Source organism: Camelus ferus, chromosome 4 (assembly GCF_009834535.1).
Source record: "Camelus ferus isolate YT-003-E chromosome 4, BCGSAC_Cfer_1.0, whole genome shotgun sequence".
NCBI lineage: Eukaryota > Metazoa > Chordata > Mammalia > Artiodactyla > Camelidae > Camelus > Camelus ferus.
The window spans coordinates 13,368,240-13,387,379 of NC_045699.1; the positions used below are offsets into that span (position 1 = coordinate 13,368,240).

Sequence of the window (19,140 nt, forward strand, 5' to 3'; positions counted from 1 at the left end):
CTATGAATAAAAAAATTCATAGCTTTAGATTAATAATATGTTTTGCTTAAATTCCCTTTTATCTACTGCTTTAATTAAAACTGGTATTTCACAAATTATCAACAATACTTTAGCACTGCAAAATAGTAAGTTCATTTCATTAAAAATATAACAAACACTACAAGTACAATCACATAGGTAGTACTAGTAAAATTAGTGACAAACAATAACCATCTTCATCATATAATCACAAGAAATACCAGTGATGTGCCACTTATTACCTATGCAAGATCAATTATCAATAGGGTAAAAAAAAATTCTGAAAAAATTAGAGGTAAGATGGTAATTATCATGTAAATACTTCAAGACACATATAAAAAGCTTGCTTGAAGATAAATTTTCAGTCTCAATATCCTAAGTTTCTACTTAGAGTTTCAAAATGATTATTTTATTCAATCTCTTTCAAATATAGATATCAACTTTTACAGTTTTCACAACCACTAGTTAAGCCTCATAGATCTACATATCCCCCACACTCTTTACACACTTGTACCCTACTACCAGAATAAAATCATCTAAACTCAGAAATTTTCCTACAGACATCTCATTATAACCAAATAAAAGATGAACATAATGAAATAGACAACCTGGAATTTCCATTTATTTGTTTATTTTTGAACAGGAAGTGATGTCTTCACGTTGAACTTCAATTACTTATAGCATAAAAAATGTTTGCTGCTGTTACAATGTACATGGGTATATGGGCTCATAGAAATTTCAAGCAGAAAAAATGATCTATTTCCATCTCTTTGTTTCACAGATTAAGGATACTCAAACCCAGAGGAGTTAATCTTTTAGAACTAACTCATTCTGAACTCCATGATTATTTACCAACAATGAATCTTAAATCATGTTAGCCTGATATATCTACTATAGGTAGATGGGAACTAATGTTGTTAAGTATTCCATTTTACAGAGGGGAAGTTACAGTACAAGGAAAGTCACTGATTTTTTGAACGCTATATAATGGCTAAGGGTCGGGTCTTTTGATGCTTTAAACAGTCTGCTTCTGTTATAACTTGGCAATAAAACACCAATGGTGGTGTCATAAAAATGAGTAAACAAAAAGTTGAAACTCAGTGGGATACAAAACTTGGTGGTTATCTTTTCAACTTGGATGTTTCTAAATATACCTTTAGGACAAACATTTAAATCAGGTTAGCAATATATCTTTCAAAGTATGCACTCTCAATATTATATACTTTAACTCACAAAGTAAATTTGTTAATATTTAAATTTTTCAAGAGTAATTAAGAAACACAAAGGTTAAGCAAACCACTTTACTTGTTACACTAAAAAAAAGTCAAAGATAACTTTAAGAAATTATTCTTCTAGTCAATCTTTTGCTAAGGAAGTCTAGTTTGTTTTTTTTTTTTATCACCTGTTCATTGGGTACAAAGGTTAAAACAGAGTGAAATGCAGTCATATGACATACTTTTTTTTTTTAATGGTGTAGAAGAAAGAGCAGATTCCTCACACACCAGTCTCAGAGAAAAGAAAAAAGTAAAGGTAAGATCTTATAAATGTATAGGCTTGGTGGTGGTTGTTGAACTTTTTAAAATCATATTTAAGCTTGTTAGGTCTATACAAAAATCTTTGTCTTTAATAAGTGATGAAAGAGCAGAAAATATGATTGTATTTTCATGAGATCTACCTTAGAAATAAAAACTCAGGACATAGTCAAAAAATCTTTCTCACATAAAGTGACAATGTGATAGAAAGTAATTATTTTTCTTTTGGAAAAAAAAAAAGGTTTCATCAAGCCAATTAAATTTATCAGATCTTTTTATTTTGAAGTACATTAATTACAGAGCATTTTAAAGTGACACTAACTTAAAAACAGATTTGTAAGATGAAAAAAGACTGGCCATCAGTGAGAACTGTTGAAATTGGGAGACGACCATTCTCCACTTAGAGGTTTTTTTCTTGAAACTTTCCACTATAAAAGTTTTTAAATTTGTAAAAAAAAAAAAATTCTATAAAATTATAAGAGAGACGTTAATTGTGAATTATTAATACCTAACTCCAAATACACCGAATTCTGGCATAAATATCTAAAATATTTAATGGCAAAACTATATTATATATATATTTTATTTAACAAAACCAAAATAATTGCTACATCATTTTATTTCATGGTATGTAATAGTCATATAAAATAAATGATTAAAAACTCCTCAGAAACTTGTACTTGAAACTATATTGAAAAGAACACTAGTTTCTTTTTCAATATCTACCATTTCCTTTTGTGTAAATTTTTTGTAATGTACATTAGAGGCTATGTAAAAGGGCACTTAACTTTGTAAAATAGTTTTTTAAAAAAACCGATATTCCATTTGTCCTCTACTTTTTAATACTTAAGTCAAACCCAAATACTTTCTCAAAATAAATTTCAAATTTAGACAAAAATTCCAAAGGGAGAAACAGGCAATAATAACTTTCCTTTTAAATCTGCTTTTTAAATATGGTAAATTGACTCAAGGACAATTTCTATATAATCTACCAGCTAGTTATTCTGCCAAACTGATGCCTTCAAGATTGCCAATAATGATAGCAAATGTTTCTGCTTAAGAATTTGTCTTTAGTGTTTTGAAGGTTAACATCCATCCTGTCTTTCAATCTTTCCCCTCCCAAAAGACATACAAATATGGACCGTGCAGCTTAGTCAACACCTTTCACAGCTTTAGACCTAATAATGCTTTAGATTTGTTGACTGCTTCCTTGTAGAGAATCTACCTTAAACTCTGAGTACATACATTTTCTAACTCTAAAATTTATCAAATAGAAAAAAAAAGATTCCTTTTCTAACTTTTATGATTTTATTCACTTTAGCATATTGTAGAAAACAATTATTAGTATTAAGTGGATGATAAAGATAATACAAGACAATTCTGTCTCCATTTCCACAAAGTCAGAGTCCTATCTGACCTCTATTACCTTCTCCATCTGCTTCTATTCCACATCAATTCTTCAGTTCACTTGATTTTCTTTGTAGCCTATTTGCTTTCTTTAATCATCCCTGAACTATTTATTTCCGAAAAAAATGGCACTTATCTTTTATCATTACCTTACCTACATGAGCATCCTACCAGAGACATTAGTACACCATTGAGAAATACTGAAACAAACCAGTGAGGAGGCTGTACACTTATTCCCAGAGATCTGTCAACACAGGTAAACCACCTTTTATATATGCTATGGTGATCCCCCTTTTGTGGGCAATGGTCTAGAATAAGTTATAGCTTGAATTCATTTCTGACTCTAAAAAGGAATCTACTATGATTTATATCCAAATTGTAAAATCTAGGAGAATAGTGGCTTTTTCTTAAAATTTTGCTTTAGCCATGGAAAGGGAATAAACATAAACAGATCATTAAGATCAAGTTGAAGGCAATGAGGAAGTTAACTAGAATAGAACAGTATTGACATAACAATAAATTCTTTATTGCTAATGCAGCAACAGACTTCAGTAACTTGAAATGAATCTTGCTCACTGAGTAGTTTTCTACTTCTTGCTCTGATGGAATAAATTTTCCTTAAAAATCATAAGCAACCAATTGCAACAAATGCTGTAAAAAGGCTCAAAAAGGCTAAATTTTAGGAAATTACTAAGGATGTTAACAGGATATATCTATATCCTTTCAAGTAGATGATTTGTTTGCAGCAGTTTCTAAAGCTGACTTAAAGAAAAGAGATAAAAACAAGAAACATCAAGGTCATGAATAAAATGACTAAATAAGGATTTAGCAAGAAGAATTTACTCAAATGGTAGTTTCAGTTAAACATGGCACACTGAATGGACCCACTAACTTTGACTCCTGCCCAAAAACCTACTAAAATGAAAATAAAAGGTAATATGAAGTATATAAACTGATAAAAGACTAAGAGAATGGAAGAGGGGGCAATAGCAATAAAATCTAGAAACTAGAAAGCTAATAGTTAAGTGGAAACTGAGAAAGCACAATTTTGCCAAGTTAGCAGTGGGAAAAGCTGAGAAGCCACCTGATATACACTGCAGAATCCCTTAAATGGCTCAGAAATTGGCAGCACCACATATTCTGGATGTAGAGAAGGAAGGGCTAAAATAAAGTTGAAAGTCTTTCTTGCTGCCTCTGCTCAGTCAGGTAAAATTCCTCTTCTGCATAAGCAGAAGAATGAGGCTCTCCCCAACCCTACCCCAGCCTGGGAAGAATTAAACAGATGAAATCTGGGCACTAGACACAAATGACTGCAGGGATGTTATGCCAAAAGCAGAGAGAGTTAAGTTAAAGCTTATATACTAATTATTGTGATAAACTCACTTTTTTCACAACTTAGCTCTCAGAATGCTGGCCACCTGGCCTCATCTTTTCAGGCAGTAGATTAGAAGTCACTTTGGGGAATCCAACCAGCCCGAGAAACAAACTAAAGATAACACTTAGGGATTCCCCAAGAAAACAGTCCATGAAGTTCACTCTATAGTAAGATCTAAAGTTAATAAGACCCACACCAATGCAGAGTTTCCAATCAGCATTTTTGTCTCACACTCTTATATTTAAGTCCTAAACCAAATATTAAGATATATAAAGTTCAAAAGAAAATCTCCAATATAAAAGACACTGATCAAAATAAATTGGAAACGTACAACCTAAGGACACAAAAGCTATTCAAGGAAAAAGAAAACAACAAAAGATACAGCAAGAAAAAACAAGAAAAGAGAATACATTCATACCACAGTACATTAAAAAGAAATTTTCAGAGAACGAAGAGCTCTTAGAATTAAAAAGATTACAGGAAAAAAAAAGCTTTTAATTGATGAGATTGAAGATAAAGTTGAGGATACCTCCCAGAAAGCAGAGCAAAAATACACAGAGATGAAATGTAAAAGAGTAAAAATAAAAACTAGATAATCATTCCAGGAGATGCAACACCTAATTAAAGGGTTCTAGAGAGAGAAGTGAGATTTTTTTTTAATGAGGAAGAAAATTATCAATACCATCAATAAAATAATTCAAAAAAAATTCTCATTGTTTTCAGATTTTAAGTGCCCACCAAGTACCCAGTTTCAAGCATGAAAACAGACTCACAAAGGATCCTAAAATTTCAGAATATCGATTTAAAGCCTATATTGTACAACATAGGGAGTACAGCCAATATTTTATAACAACTATAAATGGGTTATAACCTTTAAAAACTGTGAATCACTGTAACACCTGTAACTTAGATAATATTGTACAGCAACTATATTTAAAAAAAAAGCTTTGGGGATTAAGAAGGGGCAAGTTACATAAAACGATAAAGAATAAGAATGGCATAGCATCACAGTTCTTAACAGTAATACAATCATGGTTGGTTGAGTCCACAAATGTGAAACCTATGGATATGAATGGGAAGGGCCCACTGTATTCATTATATTACATCATTTTATATAAGGGACTTGAGCAATCCACAGATTTGGTATCTGTGGGAGCTCCTGGAACCGATACTCTGTAGATCCCAGGGACAACTATACTAGGTGTCCAAAGATAATGGGACAATGTTATCAACATTTTGAGGAAAAATTATTTTCTACTTAGGAATTCTATTTCTAGCCAAAATCTCTTTCAAGGTGTAAAAAAATTCCCTCCTATGACCCTTCTCAGGAAGTTACTGCAGAAAGCTCTGCAGAAAAAGGCAGTAATCCAAGGCAAGGCATTCTAGAAAATAGGAATCCAGTAACAAGAGCAAATGAGGATCTCTATGATGAGGGGGAAGGAGAGTGGAAGTCAACAGCTAGGTAAAGGGTTACGGATCAGCTCATCTAGATCAGAGCACGGCAGCAGGCTCTGAGAGAGACTTCTTCAAGCAAATGAAACATTAAAATATCTAATATGTATAAACTATTGAGAGATTTGCTAGGGAGAGTTATAAATTCATAAAAAAAAAACCTGAAGCACGTAAAAAATTACAATTAATTAGAGAAAAAAAGTGTGCATCAACATTGTAATAATCCTGCTACATGGCTCAGTCATTGATAGCTTTATATATTCCCAATAGTATAAACACTGAATATTCATCTAAAATTACAAGTGACTATGTTTGGAGAGTGAAAAGACAGTAAGTATATATTTCATATGTTGGTGATGAAGGTAGGGAGTGTCTGAAAGAAAGATGAGGACTCTCAACACCCAAAGTATTAAGTCAAAGGATAATATCAATAGATGATGCCTAAAATTGAAAAATGAAGAAGTAGCAAGATAAATATAAATAAGTATACATACATAAATATACAGTCTTCTGGATTTTCTTTTGTGCACATATTTAAATATTTTAAAACTTCAACTGTTTTAAAGTTCCTTTCAATAGATCTAGGAACTAATGAGACACCCTGAAAAATACTGTTTTTCATTGTCTACAGGAGCTTTCCAGTTTTTTTAGAGTGCAGGAAGGGTGAAGGGATATTTACTTCTTTCACATTTTGTATATTTTAAGAAATAGATTTAATGGGAAAAGGAAATCAAAATGTCCTCAAAAATCTCTGAAGTTCTAGTCTCCTAATGAGATATAAATACTCTTTTCTATCAGGTTTGTGATATGAAAACCACAAGCATCACGATCTTGTTTTGGCCGCTCTTCATCCTATTATTATCAGACAAAAGCCAGACTTCTAAAACAGTAAGTTTTTACAAACAAGCTAGTGAAAATATTTTCAAAGGTACACTTTTTGTAAATTTAGTACAATATTCCAAGGCAATAAAAAAGGAAAAAAAATTCAAACTATCAAAATGAACTCTTTGGTTAGCTGTGTATATTCAAAACATGTGATCTCTGAACCAGACTCTAATTTGACAAAAGCAGTTTTCTTTTTTTCTTTTAAACTGAGTTCTTTAAATGTTGATAAAAGGAAAAATCTGTAAAATTTCACTATAAAATCAGAGATTAGTTACAAGACACAAAAACTACACTTTAAAATGCAGGAAACTTTTTAAAAAAACATAAATTTATGAGGGAAATTATTATTGTTACATTATTATTACTATTGGGGGATATTTCAAATGCAAAAACAGTCAAAACAAGAATTTTTTTTTTGGATCTATAGCCATATAATGAAAGTACTTCTTCCTGTTACCTGGCTCTTCAAATTCAATACATGGCTCAATTTCTGTTACAAGATTAATATTTTCTTTTAAAACATCAAGTTTTGAGCTGTTAACGCTATAGAATTGTATATTGAATATTATTTCTTAATTATTTAATAGTCCTAGGTGTAGTAATGCTAGCTCTACCGATTTTTAAAAATTACATATTTTTACATAAAATCCTCATTATAAATGTCAATCTTGCAAACTGAAATACTAAATAAGTTAACAGTATTATTTACCACTTATTTCCACATATATAAATGGAAATATACCAATATTCTTTCTTTCTATAATGATCATGCAATAACAGTTGGAAGATACTTGTATGGCAAACTGGTATCTCCTTGCTTAATTATATATATCAAAATTCCCTTATATATCAGCATTGAATCCCAGTAAAAAAAGTATTTGCTTTACCTTTTCCATATACTATCACCACAAGATTAAATAGTAGATTTTTTTTCTAAAAGTATTTCCTTCCAATGTCTAATTGCCTGGATATAAAAATTTGAGGGGGGAGGGTATAGCTAAAGCAGTAGAGTGCATGCTTAGCATCAAAGAGGTCCTGGGTTCAATCTCCAGTACCTCCTCTAAAAATAAATAAATAAACTTAATTACCACCCCCTTTACCCCCCAAAAAAAGAAAAAGAAAAAAAAAATTTTGGGAAATTCTGTTAATATATTTCCTTATTAATGCATTTCTAATTTTCTTTTTTTTAGGAAGTCAAATGTAATTTCACTGCAAAGAATTATGCTTTGATTCCAGCAAATATCAATAAAGATGTTACTATACTTGATCTCAGTTATAACAAAATTACTCTGAATGTTACAGACACAACAGTTCTACAGACTTATTTTTTACTCACTGAGCTCTATTTGATTGAGAACAATGTCATCATCTTACATAATAATAGTTTTGGGAAACTCTCCAATCTAGAAATTTTAAATATTTGTAGAAACTCCATCCACATAATTCAACAGGGTGCTTTTATGGGCTTAAATAAGCTAAAACAGCTATATCTCTGCCAAAACAAAATATTACAACTGAATCCTGATATATTTGTGCCTCTAAAAAACCTGATACTACTTAGTCTGCAAGGCAATTTGATAAGCTATTTTGATGTACCACTACTGTCTCATCTGGAATTCATAACTTTATATGAAAACCCATGGAACTGCTCTTGTAGTCTACTGAGTTTGCAAAACTGGTTGAACACATCGAATGTGACACTAGGTAAGCAATCATTAATTTAAATTAGTCAAAACCAAAATGTGACTGATTTTTGGTTGTTCTATCCCAGAAAAGTCTCTCATTTCGTGTCTTAAGGAAACTACTGATGCTTAAGGGAAACAGGAAAAAAACACTGGAAAGCAATTATTGAATAGATGTTGTACCTTGGCCTCTCCAGGAAAAAAAAGGAAAAAAAATTTAAATGTTTTATATATGTGAGATTATACTGTTACTTTATATACTAAGTTTGCAGTTTCAGTACATAAGACTAATTTTTAAAAGTACTTCCTTTTCAAACAAAACATAAATACAAAACGGAAACAGACTCATAGACATAGAATACAAACTTGTGGTTGCCAAGGGGGAGGGAGGGTGGGAAGGGACAGACTGGGATTTAAAAATGTAGAATAGATAAACAAGATTATACTGTATAGCACAGGGAAATATATGCAAGATCTTATGGTAGCTCACAGCAAAAAAAAAATGTGACAATGAATATATATACGTTCATGTATAACTGAAAAATTGTGCTCTACACTGGAATTTGAAACATTGTAAAATGACTATACTCAATAAAAAAAATGTTATTTAAAAAAAAAAGTACTTCCTTTTCTCAGCATATCCTGTCAGAGTAGGTGAAAACAGGTACCCTACTTTCTAAACTGCACACCACATTCCAGATGTTCACCACAATCTTACTCATAACATCTTTACTAGCACAGACAAACTAAACAATAAGCACAGACTGCACTTAAACTATATTTATAAAATAACTTAATAAACAAAAATGGGCATCTTTCCCTTGTCATGTTGCTAGGCAAATATAACAGTTTCATCTTCAATGATGACAGGTAGATATGTCAAGAAATTTTAGGTGAAAAATTATAAAATGCTGTTAACCATAATATTTATTAACTTTAATAATCTTATTTTCCATAATAAATCTTATTCTTTCTATTTTACCAGAAAATGAAAACATCACCATGTGTAACTATCCAGATATCCTGAAGCACTACAATATCAAAACAGTACCTTACAAGGCTGAATGCTACTCAAAATTTCCTTCGCTTATAACTATAGATCTTTATAATCATTTTCAGTCCATTAGCAATTCAACACTTCATAGCTCTTTCAACAACATCACAAGAAATTCAGGTAATGTACTGGTTTTCAATATAAATATTGCTGAGGATAGTATACTAAATAAATTAAGATAGTTCTCATTTTTTTGCATTTTAAATTTCTAGAAACAATGTAAAAGATCAATTCCTCTGCTCAACAAAAGATTTACAAAATATTGGATTTCTAAACGAGGCTCTGCTAGATATCAGTCAAATGCCATTATGCAAATTAGTTAACTTCTCTGAGCTTTGATATTAACTCATCAAGTCACAATTCTTTTCATTTATTTATTTTTATTTTATTCTTTTTTTTTTTTTTTGGTAGGGGAAGGAAGGTAATTAGGTCTCCTTAATTTATTTATTTTTAGAGGAGGTACTGGGGATTGAATCCAGGATCTCCTGCTTGCTAAGCATGCACTCTACCACTTGAGCTGTACCCTCTCCCAAGTTACAATTCTTAACAGGTATAAATCAGTAGTTCCTAGGTGAATGCATAAACAATACCTGCTAAGACAGGTAGTTATTTTGAAAAAGGGTATTCTTTCACTACACTATGAAATATCTTTATTTATTGCAGTTTTAGTAACTTTTGCTTAAAGAAAATTATTAAGTACATTTATTTCTAATACCAGTATCGGGGAGTTATTAGGACATGCAATGATGATTTTTTTTTCTTTTGTCAATTTAACAAAATTCTCCCCCCTCTCTTTCCCGGTATTCCATTTAAGAACATGAATCTCTTGGAAAAAGCTGGGCTTTGCTTGTTGGTGTTGTAGTTACCGTACTGATGACTTCACTCCTCATTTTTATTGCTATCAAATGTCCAGTATGGTATAACATTCTGCTAAGTTACAATCATCATCGCCTGGAAGAGCATGAAGCAGAAACCTATGAAAATGGTTTTACCGGAAATCCAAGTTCTCCTTCACAGATACCAGATACAAATCCTGAAGAAACTACAGTAATATTTGAACAACCACATTCATTTGTGATAGATGATGATGGGTTTATTGAAGACAAATATATAGATACTCAAGAATTACATGAAGAAAATTAATTTTCAAAGTTTGATTCTTTAAAAATTGTTACCAGCTCACTCACAGTTTAGGCAAGGAGATTTTGATATGTGACATACTGAGAACTATAGCTAGAAGACTTTCATATTAATTGCAACACATATAAATATTATAAAATTATGCTCTTCTCACTGGCATTGTACAAGTAGGCCCAAATATAGCAACTGCCACTCCTTAGTAGCTAGCAGTTAAAAATACTAGCATTACTGTTCTCAGTAGTACTCAGGACACCATACATAATAGTAGGAAAGGCCTAAAGTAAATTGTTCATTAATTAAAATGAACTGATTCTCATATTAGCCAGATATTTGATGTAATACATATTAAATTATATTAAAATTTTACTGCTTGGTATCAATAAAGAAAAAAGATTTTGGATTTCTATCATGAGTCAAAGGGAAGAACAGAGGTAGTATAAACTGACAATACACTAAGACTGATTTTATGCTCATAGAATGAATACATGGAATTGGAAAATGCTTTTTAAATTTTTTTAAATGCTTCTTGAATTGGCACAACAAATTTCTGAAAAGTTAGTAGCAAGTTAAAACACAGGCACAATGTCCAGGCACAATCTCTAATAAGTTACCATTGATTCTGGATACAAAGAAAGACTGTCATCATAATGCATGGTCAACACAATTGAATAATATGGTGGCTTCCAAAGTGGGAATTATCTATGAATCTTGTTTTAAAAAAACACTTATTTCTGCCTCTCTTTGGGAGATTTTTATTCAAATGAGTTTGTGTTAGGGCTGAGGAATCCTCAGTTGGTCCATGGTCAGTTCTTTGGGATGCTGTAGATAAAGCAATGTTTCCCAAACTTTCTAGAACATTAATTTCCAGAGAGACATTTAGAAGTATTTACAGGATGGGGGAAAAAGGAACATGGTCAAACTAATACAGAATCACTGTAGGAAATACTGGATTTAAACAAAGTGAAACAAGCTTCTTTACTATAGGACTTAACCAAGACTTTATTAAGTTAAACCACTCTCTGATCTTCAAGAACAAAGTTTTAAGAATTTTCCAAACTTTCTTAAAAACAAAACCTTTTCTTTGACATATGCCTACAAGTAGCTCATAGCACAATAATGGTCCAAAGAACACTGGCCTTGAGCCTATTATAGAAGAATCTAAAGTGAATTATTTGCCAATTCCTTATAATCATTGGCTACAATCATAATTTTAACAACTTAATGCAAACAGTGGCATTAAGAACTGTAACAAAATCTATTATTTTTACCTCCCATATGTGGGGAAATTAAGTGTATTTATCTATACCTTTTAGAGAAAAGAATATTTCTAAAATACTGAAATATATTTATGGAATGAATAATATAATATTTTGTATTTTCTTCATTGTAATACAGGGAAGGGAACAGTGGCTAGCAGTGTGGATAGAACAGGGTTGCATATAAGCTGATGAAGCTGGGAGATGGGTACACAGGAGTATAATACACTAGTTTATTTTTGTGTATGTTCAAGTTCCTCTATAACATAAAGTTTTTAAAACGTGTATGTACCTAGTAGTTTCTTAGAAAAGAGAGACTAAAAATAATGTAGATGTATGTTATATTCTAACAATAGTCATTTTTAAGGTTATATCAATAGTAAATTCAGTTCAAATGTTTACTGAGGAAAATAAAAACTGTTTAGGACAATATACTCTGTGAAATAGAATTGACTCATTTAAGATGTATATTTGCTCGTATGTATAGGAACATATGTTTTCAATAAAGGATATAAATGTTTTATGTGTAATATTTCTGATAAATAAATTATACTTTACAGTTTTAAATCTCAATTATGAGTGAGATAATTATAAAAACACAAAGCATCTTTTTCTAAATAACCTATCATTTTACCAAAATATCATTTCCTACTTTAAGAGGCAAATATTAATATTTGAGATATTTGGTAAGATAAAATATAATTATGAATGGGTAAAGACTACATCTAATCTCTTATATTCAAAAGCCTCTTATATTTAAATATTGGGTATTCAATAAATATCTGACTACACAAAAATAAATGGGTTTTAAAATTATAATTACATTTTTTTTTAAAGGATAACTGATTTTGGCTAAAACCAAACTAGTGTAGACATTCAAGTTAGAAGAGACTCATTAGTTCAAGCTGGCACGTGAAACTGAATTAAAGCCTGGTGTCTAAGTATTGTCACAGTAACATATTGAGGCTATATACTATAATCGATTTACTTAAAATAGGTGTTTCATAATAAACCAGATGGTCATACCACAGCAAATGGTGGTACTGAAAGAGAAGAGAAGGAAAACAGAAGTTTTTTACCCCCGCTTTTTCAAGGTATGGCATTTCCTGCTTCTTCTGAACATATAGAGTCAAGATAGATCCTTGTGTTTTTGAGATGTTGGCCATCTGATTAACACACAAAATAAATCTATCCTCCTACTGTATATACAAGTAAAGTTCATAAAAATAACTTAGTTTTAATTTAAATTTCCTCTTAAGAGAGTCAGGAGAAACTATTTCACTCAGCCTTAGTTACAAACTACAGATATTAAGTTTCAAGACTCCTGATATTTCACGACAAAGTACCGTATTTTAAGAACTTTCTTCCTTAACCAAATGAACGAAATAGACAGAAAAACCTATGACATACTTAAACTTATAATCTGGGAGTTATCTTTTGGGATAAAATATCTAGAAAACATATACATGTAATACTTATAAACCTAATCTGGGTATTATATAACTTTGTAGATAAATTATGAAATAAATGAGGACCTAAATGTTCTAAACTATATAATGTCCTCAATGGGTTATAGCTTATTATTTCTTATTGTTTAGGTACCTAGGAGAGTATTTTATATGTAGCAAATGATAAATATTTGCTAAATGGTTTAAAACCAGAGCAACAACAACAACAAAGAGGAAGTTTTCAAGTGAGTGTCTAAAATTGGAATATGGAATTTTCTTTGTAAAAGGGAAGAGACTTCCAGTATATTCGTAATTTTTAAGATAGCACTTTATAGCAGCATCAAATGACAGATGGGGGAAAAGAGATTCCTTTGTTTTTTAAACAACAGAAAATTACATTTATCTTTCAAATACTTTGTCCTTATATATTAACAACCTATTCTTCATCAAATATTTACTGTACATGCAGAGGTAACATGACAGTATATCTGGTGTTACAGAATTTTCATAATTTTGGTTATTACCCTTGCTGTCAAGGATACTAATATTGATAAGTTTATGGGACAAAATGTGTGTGGTATGTGCATGTACAAAATAGCTCATCTTCTATGTTTGCACTACCTTAGACAATAACTAAGGTCAAAAAGTCAATTAAGAATAAGTATGTTAACTACTGCTTTTGTCTCAATATTTGGGTCCCTTCAAAATTCATATGTTGAAATCCTAACTGCCAAAGGTAATGGTATTAGCAGGTTGGGAAGTGATTTAGGTCATGAGGGTAAAGTCCTCATGAATGGGATTAGTGCCCTTATAAAAGAGATCCCACAGAGTTCTCTAGCGCCTTCCACCATGTGATGATATAGCAAGAATTTGCTGGGTACGAACCAGTAAGAGGGCCTTCACCATAACAAGACTATACTGGTGCCTTGATCTTGGACTTCCCAGACTCCAGGATTGTGAGCAATAAATTCCTGTTGTATAAGTTACTCAGTCTATGATATTTTGTTTATAGCAGCCCAAATGGACTAATAACTACATTACATCCACTTATTATCTTTGTAGACATTACTGTCACTGCCACATTTACCTTATTACCAAAGTCAAAGTTACTTGGTATTTGGTCTCTAACCAGGTTATATATAAAGATGCACATATAATCTACATCTACAATAAGGATTACTAATGTATCAATTATTTATTAATTAATAATCAAGTAATGAAGTAATGTAAATACCCCACTAATAAGGTATCTTTCATTAGACTGGGGCTTAAATCTTATAATCTGAATTAGTTAAAAAGCTCAGGTTAAAATTACAAATGGTAGAGATGAAGATGTTCTTATCTATTTTAGATTTTAAACTCCTACACACAGAAATTTTATTTATCGGAATGAAGATAATAGATTCATAAATAATAAAATCTATATTGCAAATATTCAACTTTTTTAAGTAAAAAAAATGCAACAGGGAAAAACAACAAAATTTGTAAAGAAATAAATGACTCAGAAGTTAAACTACCTTATACAGGTCACATATAAATCTGTTTGATTTCTAAATGGATTGTACTCACGCTTGTCTTTCAGTAAATATAACATCCATACTTTGTGTTTCTCGATCATTTTGAGCTTTAAGCTGAATAAAAAGTTAACAGAAAAGTTATTGATAAAAAATTACCATTGAGGGAAGAGGGGATAAAATTTTTTTTTAATTACCATTAAGCTATTTCTCTAAAGGTTATTCTGGTTATTCTGGTTATGAACTGATTAGAGATTATTATAATAATCCTAACGTCACATGCAAAGTTTTAAAAAAATACAGTATTGTTTCATTTAACAAGCCACAAATTTAAAAAAAGTCTTTTTCAAAGGCATTGTAACAATTTCACACCAAAAATATTCATTGTATGGTGATCTGTCAAGTAATCTAATATAAACTTAATTTATGTAAACAGAATTTCAAGAATTTATTGGGTATTCAATAGCTGATTAGTAATACGTTAAACTTAGACCCAACACAAGTTTTATTCTTAAATCATTCAGGATTTTACCTGAGTACTCCTAGGTGACTTTACCTGTACATATTCAGCCTAGAATTTGGACCTATCTCAAATAACTGAAAAAACACAGTTTTTACTCTTTACATTTGGCATTAAAAATATAGTTTGTAAAGTGGGAATTCTCCTGTGTTCTAAAGCTAAGAATAATATCACTAAATGATCATGCTCTTAGAACCCCAATTTAGAAAAAGAGTCATTTTATAAATCCTATACTTTCACAGAATAGTCTTTGATTGTATAAATTAGAAGGTGTATAAGTTATGTTATTTTCTTTCCAATATTTATAATAAATAATAAACTAGCTACTATCATTTTATTGTTTTCTACCAAATAATTGAAGAACACTGAATGTCAATTCTCATTTACCAGTTATGTCTGGCATCATAACTATTCATTTTCGCCCTTTCTAATAAAACTCTCCATTAAGTACTTAGTTCCATTTGCACAAATATTTGACTAGAAGTACTGCAAACTAATTTATATATAAGGATATGTAGAAGGGACTCCCTAATTAATGCTTTATGAGAGACCAGTTCAAACACAGCCTTCTAGAAAGACAATAAAGCATGCGCTTGGAAGGGCCAACCAACAGAAAAGAATTTTAGAAGAGTAACTAAGGGAACTCAATTATATCAGTAGTATTTAGGATCAGAGTAATACCTATCTCTAAGGTCCATAAGGTTTTATCAAATTATTTCTAGATGTAAGTGCTTTGTTTTGGAGGCTATGTAGATCTATTGCTTATACTTATAAGTTTCTTACCATGTTGTAATCATTCACTACTTCTTCCATTTCAGTATTAGTATTAAGTTTATCCACCAACTAAAAACAAAAGTAAAAAAAATTCTATTAGTCTTCATAAATTTACTCTATAATCAATAGCATAGGTGTTCAACCTTACAAATAATGAGTAGTCATTTAAGTATTAATACTTTCAAGTATCTTATCTTCTAAGACAAAAACAAATACTGAGTTACCTAAGTAAGCATATACTATGCATTAGGGCAATCAGTAAACTACATTTTCAGTGTTGAAAAGTAAGCAGTAATGAACTATTCTTCCTGCAGATCATATCTCAAAGAGCTTTGCCTGCTCTGAAAAGATGTCTGAGCTTAAAGAAGAAAGACCCAAAGGAGACAAAATTTGGGAGAAGATCTCTCACTCTATTTTTTGTTCAGAGGGGAGGAGCGTTAACACATTTACAAATTTACATGAATGAAAATGTAAAATGATTTTTTTGGTCTTCTACAAATTAAAAAAATTTTTTAAATTTTAAAAACATCAACAGGGTAAGGCACAAACAGAACACTAGTAAGCCTACTTCAAAAAGTTAAGCAATGACAGTTAACATATTTACCTATTTACCTTGTGCCAAACACTATTCTGAGCCTGTTATATGTATTATTTCACTTAATTTTCACAATTACTCTATGAAGTAGACATTATTGTCCACATTTTGTAGATACAGAAATTTAGCAAGTTGTGGACACAGAAGTTGAATAGGGAGGCTACCAAAAGAAAACTATTTGAATATAGCTGATTCTAAAAGACTAAGCTTTATTAATGTAATATATATTAGTACACATCACATTTTCACTTGTGTTATAAATAATAAGTGCTACTAAGATCTATATTTATTGAGGTCTTACTATATGTTAAATACCTGGCTAACTAAGTGCTTTCTCTGTATCAGATGTTAGCTTTTTAAACCTACAAATAGCATATTTTACACTTACTAATATTTTTATATTAAGTAACTTACCTAATGCATTGTAGTACAACTAGAAATCCCTTTTATATACTTTTATCTAGTGTTTAATATTTTATAAAAAACTAGTTTCCCCATATTTAGAACAGATATTATTTACTAAAAAAACTGCACAGAATATTACGGATTACATAGTCCAACAAATATTGAGAGAATTATACTATAATCAGAAAAATATTGTTTATGAGTACAATATAACAATATCAAGTAGGTATATCATAATTTACCTAACCATTATGGTAGCATGTTTCTTATTTTGTGCAACACTACTTTTTAATAGGAGAAGTGAGATAACAGTTTTCAGTAAGTCCAAAGTTTTCAGCAAGTAAAGCACCTACAGAGTTGGAAGGAAGAAAATTCTGACAATAGACATTTTCATGGGGTCAAGATCCCACCAAAGATTGAGGCAGTAATCAACACTGTCAAGGGGATTATTTCTTCTGGAAGTTCACATTAGGAAGCATCCTTGGTGGAACTATTTTTATGTTAGATACTTACTTCATTTTGACAAAAGGCAAAAACAGTATTTTGAATGAAACATCAGATGAAGGTATTCTACATATTAAGTAATTCAATATTTAAAATTTTATGATAAGACTCCATAGAAAAATAAAATTTTTAAACCAGTGACATTGCTAGTTCCCAACAAATTTTATCTATTTTAAAAATTACTGTTTTAATATTGTTAGGGAAAAAAGGGTGTGTGTTTCTGTAGTTTTAAGTAAATTTTTTTTTTAAAAAGACTGGAAGAATGCATGTCAGTCTGTTAAGACAAATTATTCCTGGGAAGGGAAATGAGGGAGAATGCAAAAGGATATTTTAATCTCTACACTTTCCATGGTTTAAATCTTTCTCAATAAGCATGTATGCATGTATTATTTGGTATTTAAAATAACTTTTTTTAAAGTGGCAAAAAGCAATGAAAATATTCAAAGGAAATTCTCTCAGAAAAGACCAAATACCATGTTGTAGTCTGCTAGTTGTCCTTGAAACTCTTTGATTTCAACAGCTAAAGTTTCAGCTCTGTAAACATAAAATAAATACATTCACAAATACATAAATAGGCAGGTGAATGTTATGAATATTATGTATAACTATAAATTTAGTATTAAACTCCTGAAACATATTACATTAAATGTTACTAATAAAAAAATCTTGCATGTTGTAACTGCAAAATTACTCACCTCTTTTCATATGACAAATATACTGAATTCTCTTGATTGTACATTTCTATTTCTTTCTGAAGTTTATTAATTTCTGTTGTAAGCTCACTTATTTTACTTCTAAGTGAAAAGAAATTAAAAAGTCAGCAATACTTCCACTCTGGAAGAGTCTTTCTAGTCAAACAAAATAAACTTTTCATAAATGTGCAACAATGATATAAATGATTTTGTGAAATTTCACCAAAAAAAGAAAAACAATTTAAGTGACTCATTTGATTAAGAAGGAGTTATATCCCAGTGATAAACTGATACAGGTTTTCAAACCATTAAAAAAGATGGAACAGTATCAGAATGAAAATCTGGTCAAATTGGTACAATCCTCAGACAGAAGTAGACGCCTAATTGTCACACTAACAGCTCTTGCTATCCTCTAGGACAGGGTTTCTCAAAAGCAGCACTATTGACATTTTAGGTCTTTGAATAAATAATCCTTTGGAGGGGGGTGGGGGAGTATCCTGTGCACTGCAGGATATTTAACAGCATCCCTGGTCTGGATGCCAGCAGCACATCCTCCCAATCCCAGTTATGACAACCAAAAATTTGTCTAAAAGTTGCTAAATGTTCCTTGGGTGGCAAAAATCACTGTCAGTTGAGAACTACTACTCTAGAGTCAATTACACAAATAGGTAAAACTTTTTAATACAGAAGGACAAATCCTAGAGAAGAGAGGTAATTCAGTAATGAGAAATAGCTTATTTCCTTTCCTTTTTTTGATTAAAAAGTGGCTGGATAGCAAAAGATGCTATCCAACTGATGGCCTCCCTATCTTTCCTATTGATGTTAGTTTTGAGGAAAGATGGGGAAAACCTATCCTCCTATTGCCTTCTAGGAGTCTAAGAATCAAA

The 19,140-nt window shown here is 30.8% G+C and overlaps 2 protein-coding genes across 7 annotated transcripts in view; one reads left to right on the forward strand and one right to left on the reverse strand.

The window, feature by feature from the left end:
• The window catches only part of IFT74 (intraflagellar transport 74), a 65,997-nt gene that overhangs the window by 35,950 nt on the left and 10,907 nt on the right, over positions 1–19,140 (reverse strand). For all 6 annotated transcript variants that reach the window (XM_032479101.1, XM_032479103.1, XM_032479099.1 and 3 more), the window contains 4 exons: positions 18,257–18,355; positions 18,035–18,095; positions 16,067–16,126; positions 14,819–14,880 (listed from right to left, as the gene is read on the reverse strand). In XM_032479101.1, the coding sequence (XP_032334992.1) occupies positions 14,819–14,880; positions 16,067–16,126; positions 18,035–18,095; positions 18,257–18,355 (282 nt within the window). The remainder of the gene's footprint in view (positions 1–14,818; positions 14,881–16,066; positions 16,127–18,034; positions 18,096–18,256; positions 18,356–19,140) is intronic.
• Positions 1,366–12,324, forward strand: LRRC19 (leucine rich repeat containing 19). Its single transcript, XM_006189893.3, has 5 exons — positions 1,366–1,548; positions 6,583–6,672; positions 7,860–8,373; positions 9,337–9,525; positions 10,220–12,324. The coding sequence occupies exons 1-5, from the start codon at positions 1,456–1,458 to the stop codon at positions 10,546–10,548; spliced, it is 1,215 nt and encodes a 404-aa protein (XP_006189955.2). The 5' UTR covers positions 1,366–1,455; the 3' UTR covers positions 10,549–12,324.

Coding starts and splice junctions, on each gene's coding strand:
- LRRC19 (XM_006189893.3), top strand. CDS start 1,456: ATGCAGTCATATGACATACTTTTTTTTTTTAATGGTGTAGAAGAAAGA. Junction 6,673..7,859: donor AAAGCCAGACTTCTAAAACA/GTAAGTTTTTAC, acceptor TCTTTTTTTTAG/GAAGTCAAATGTAATTTCAC. Junction 8,374..9,336: donor CACATCGAATGTGACACTAG/GTAAGCAATCAT, acceptor CTATTTTACCAG/AAAATGAAAACATCACCATG.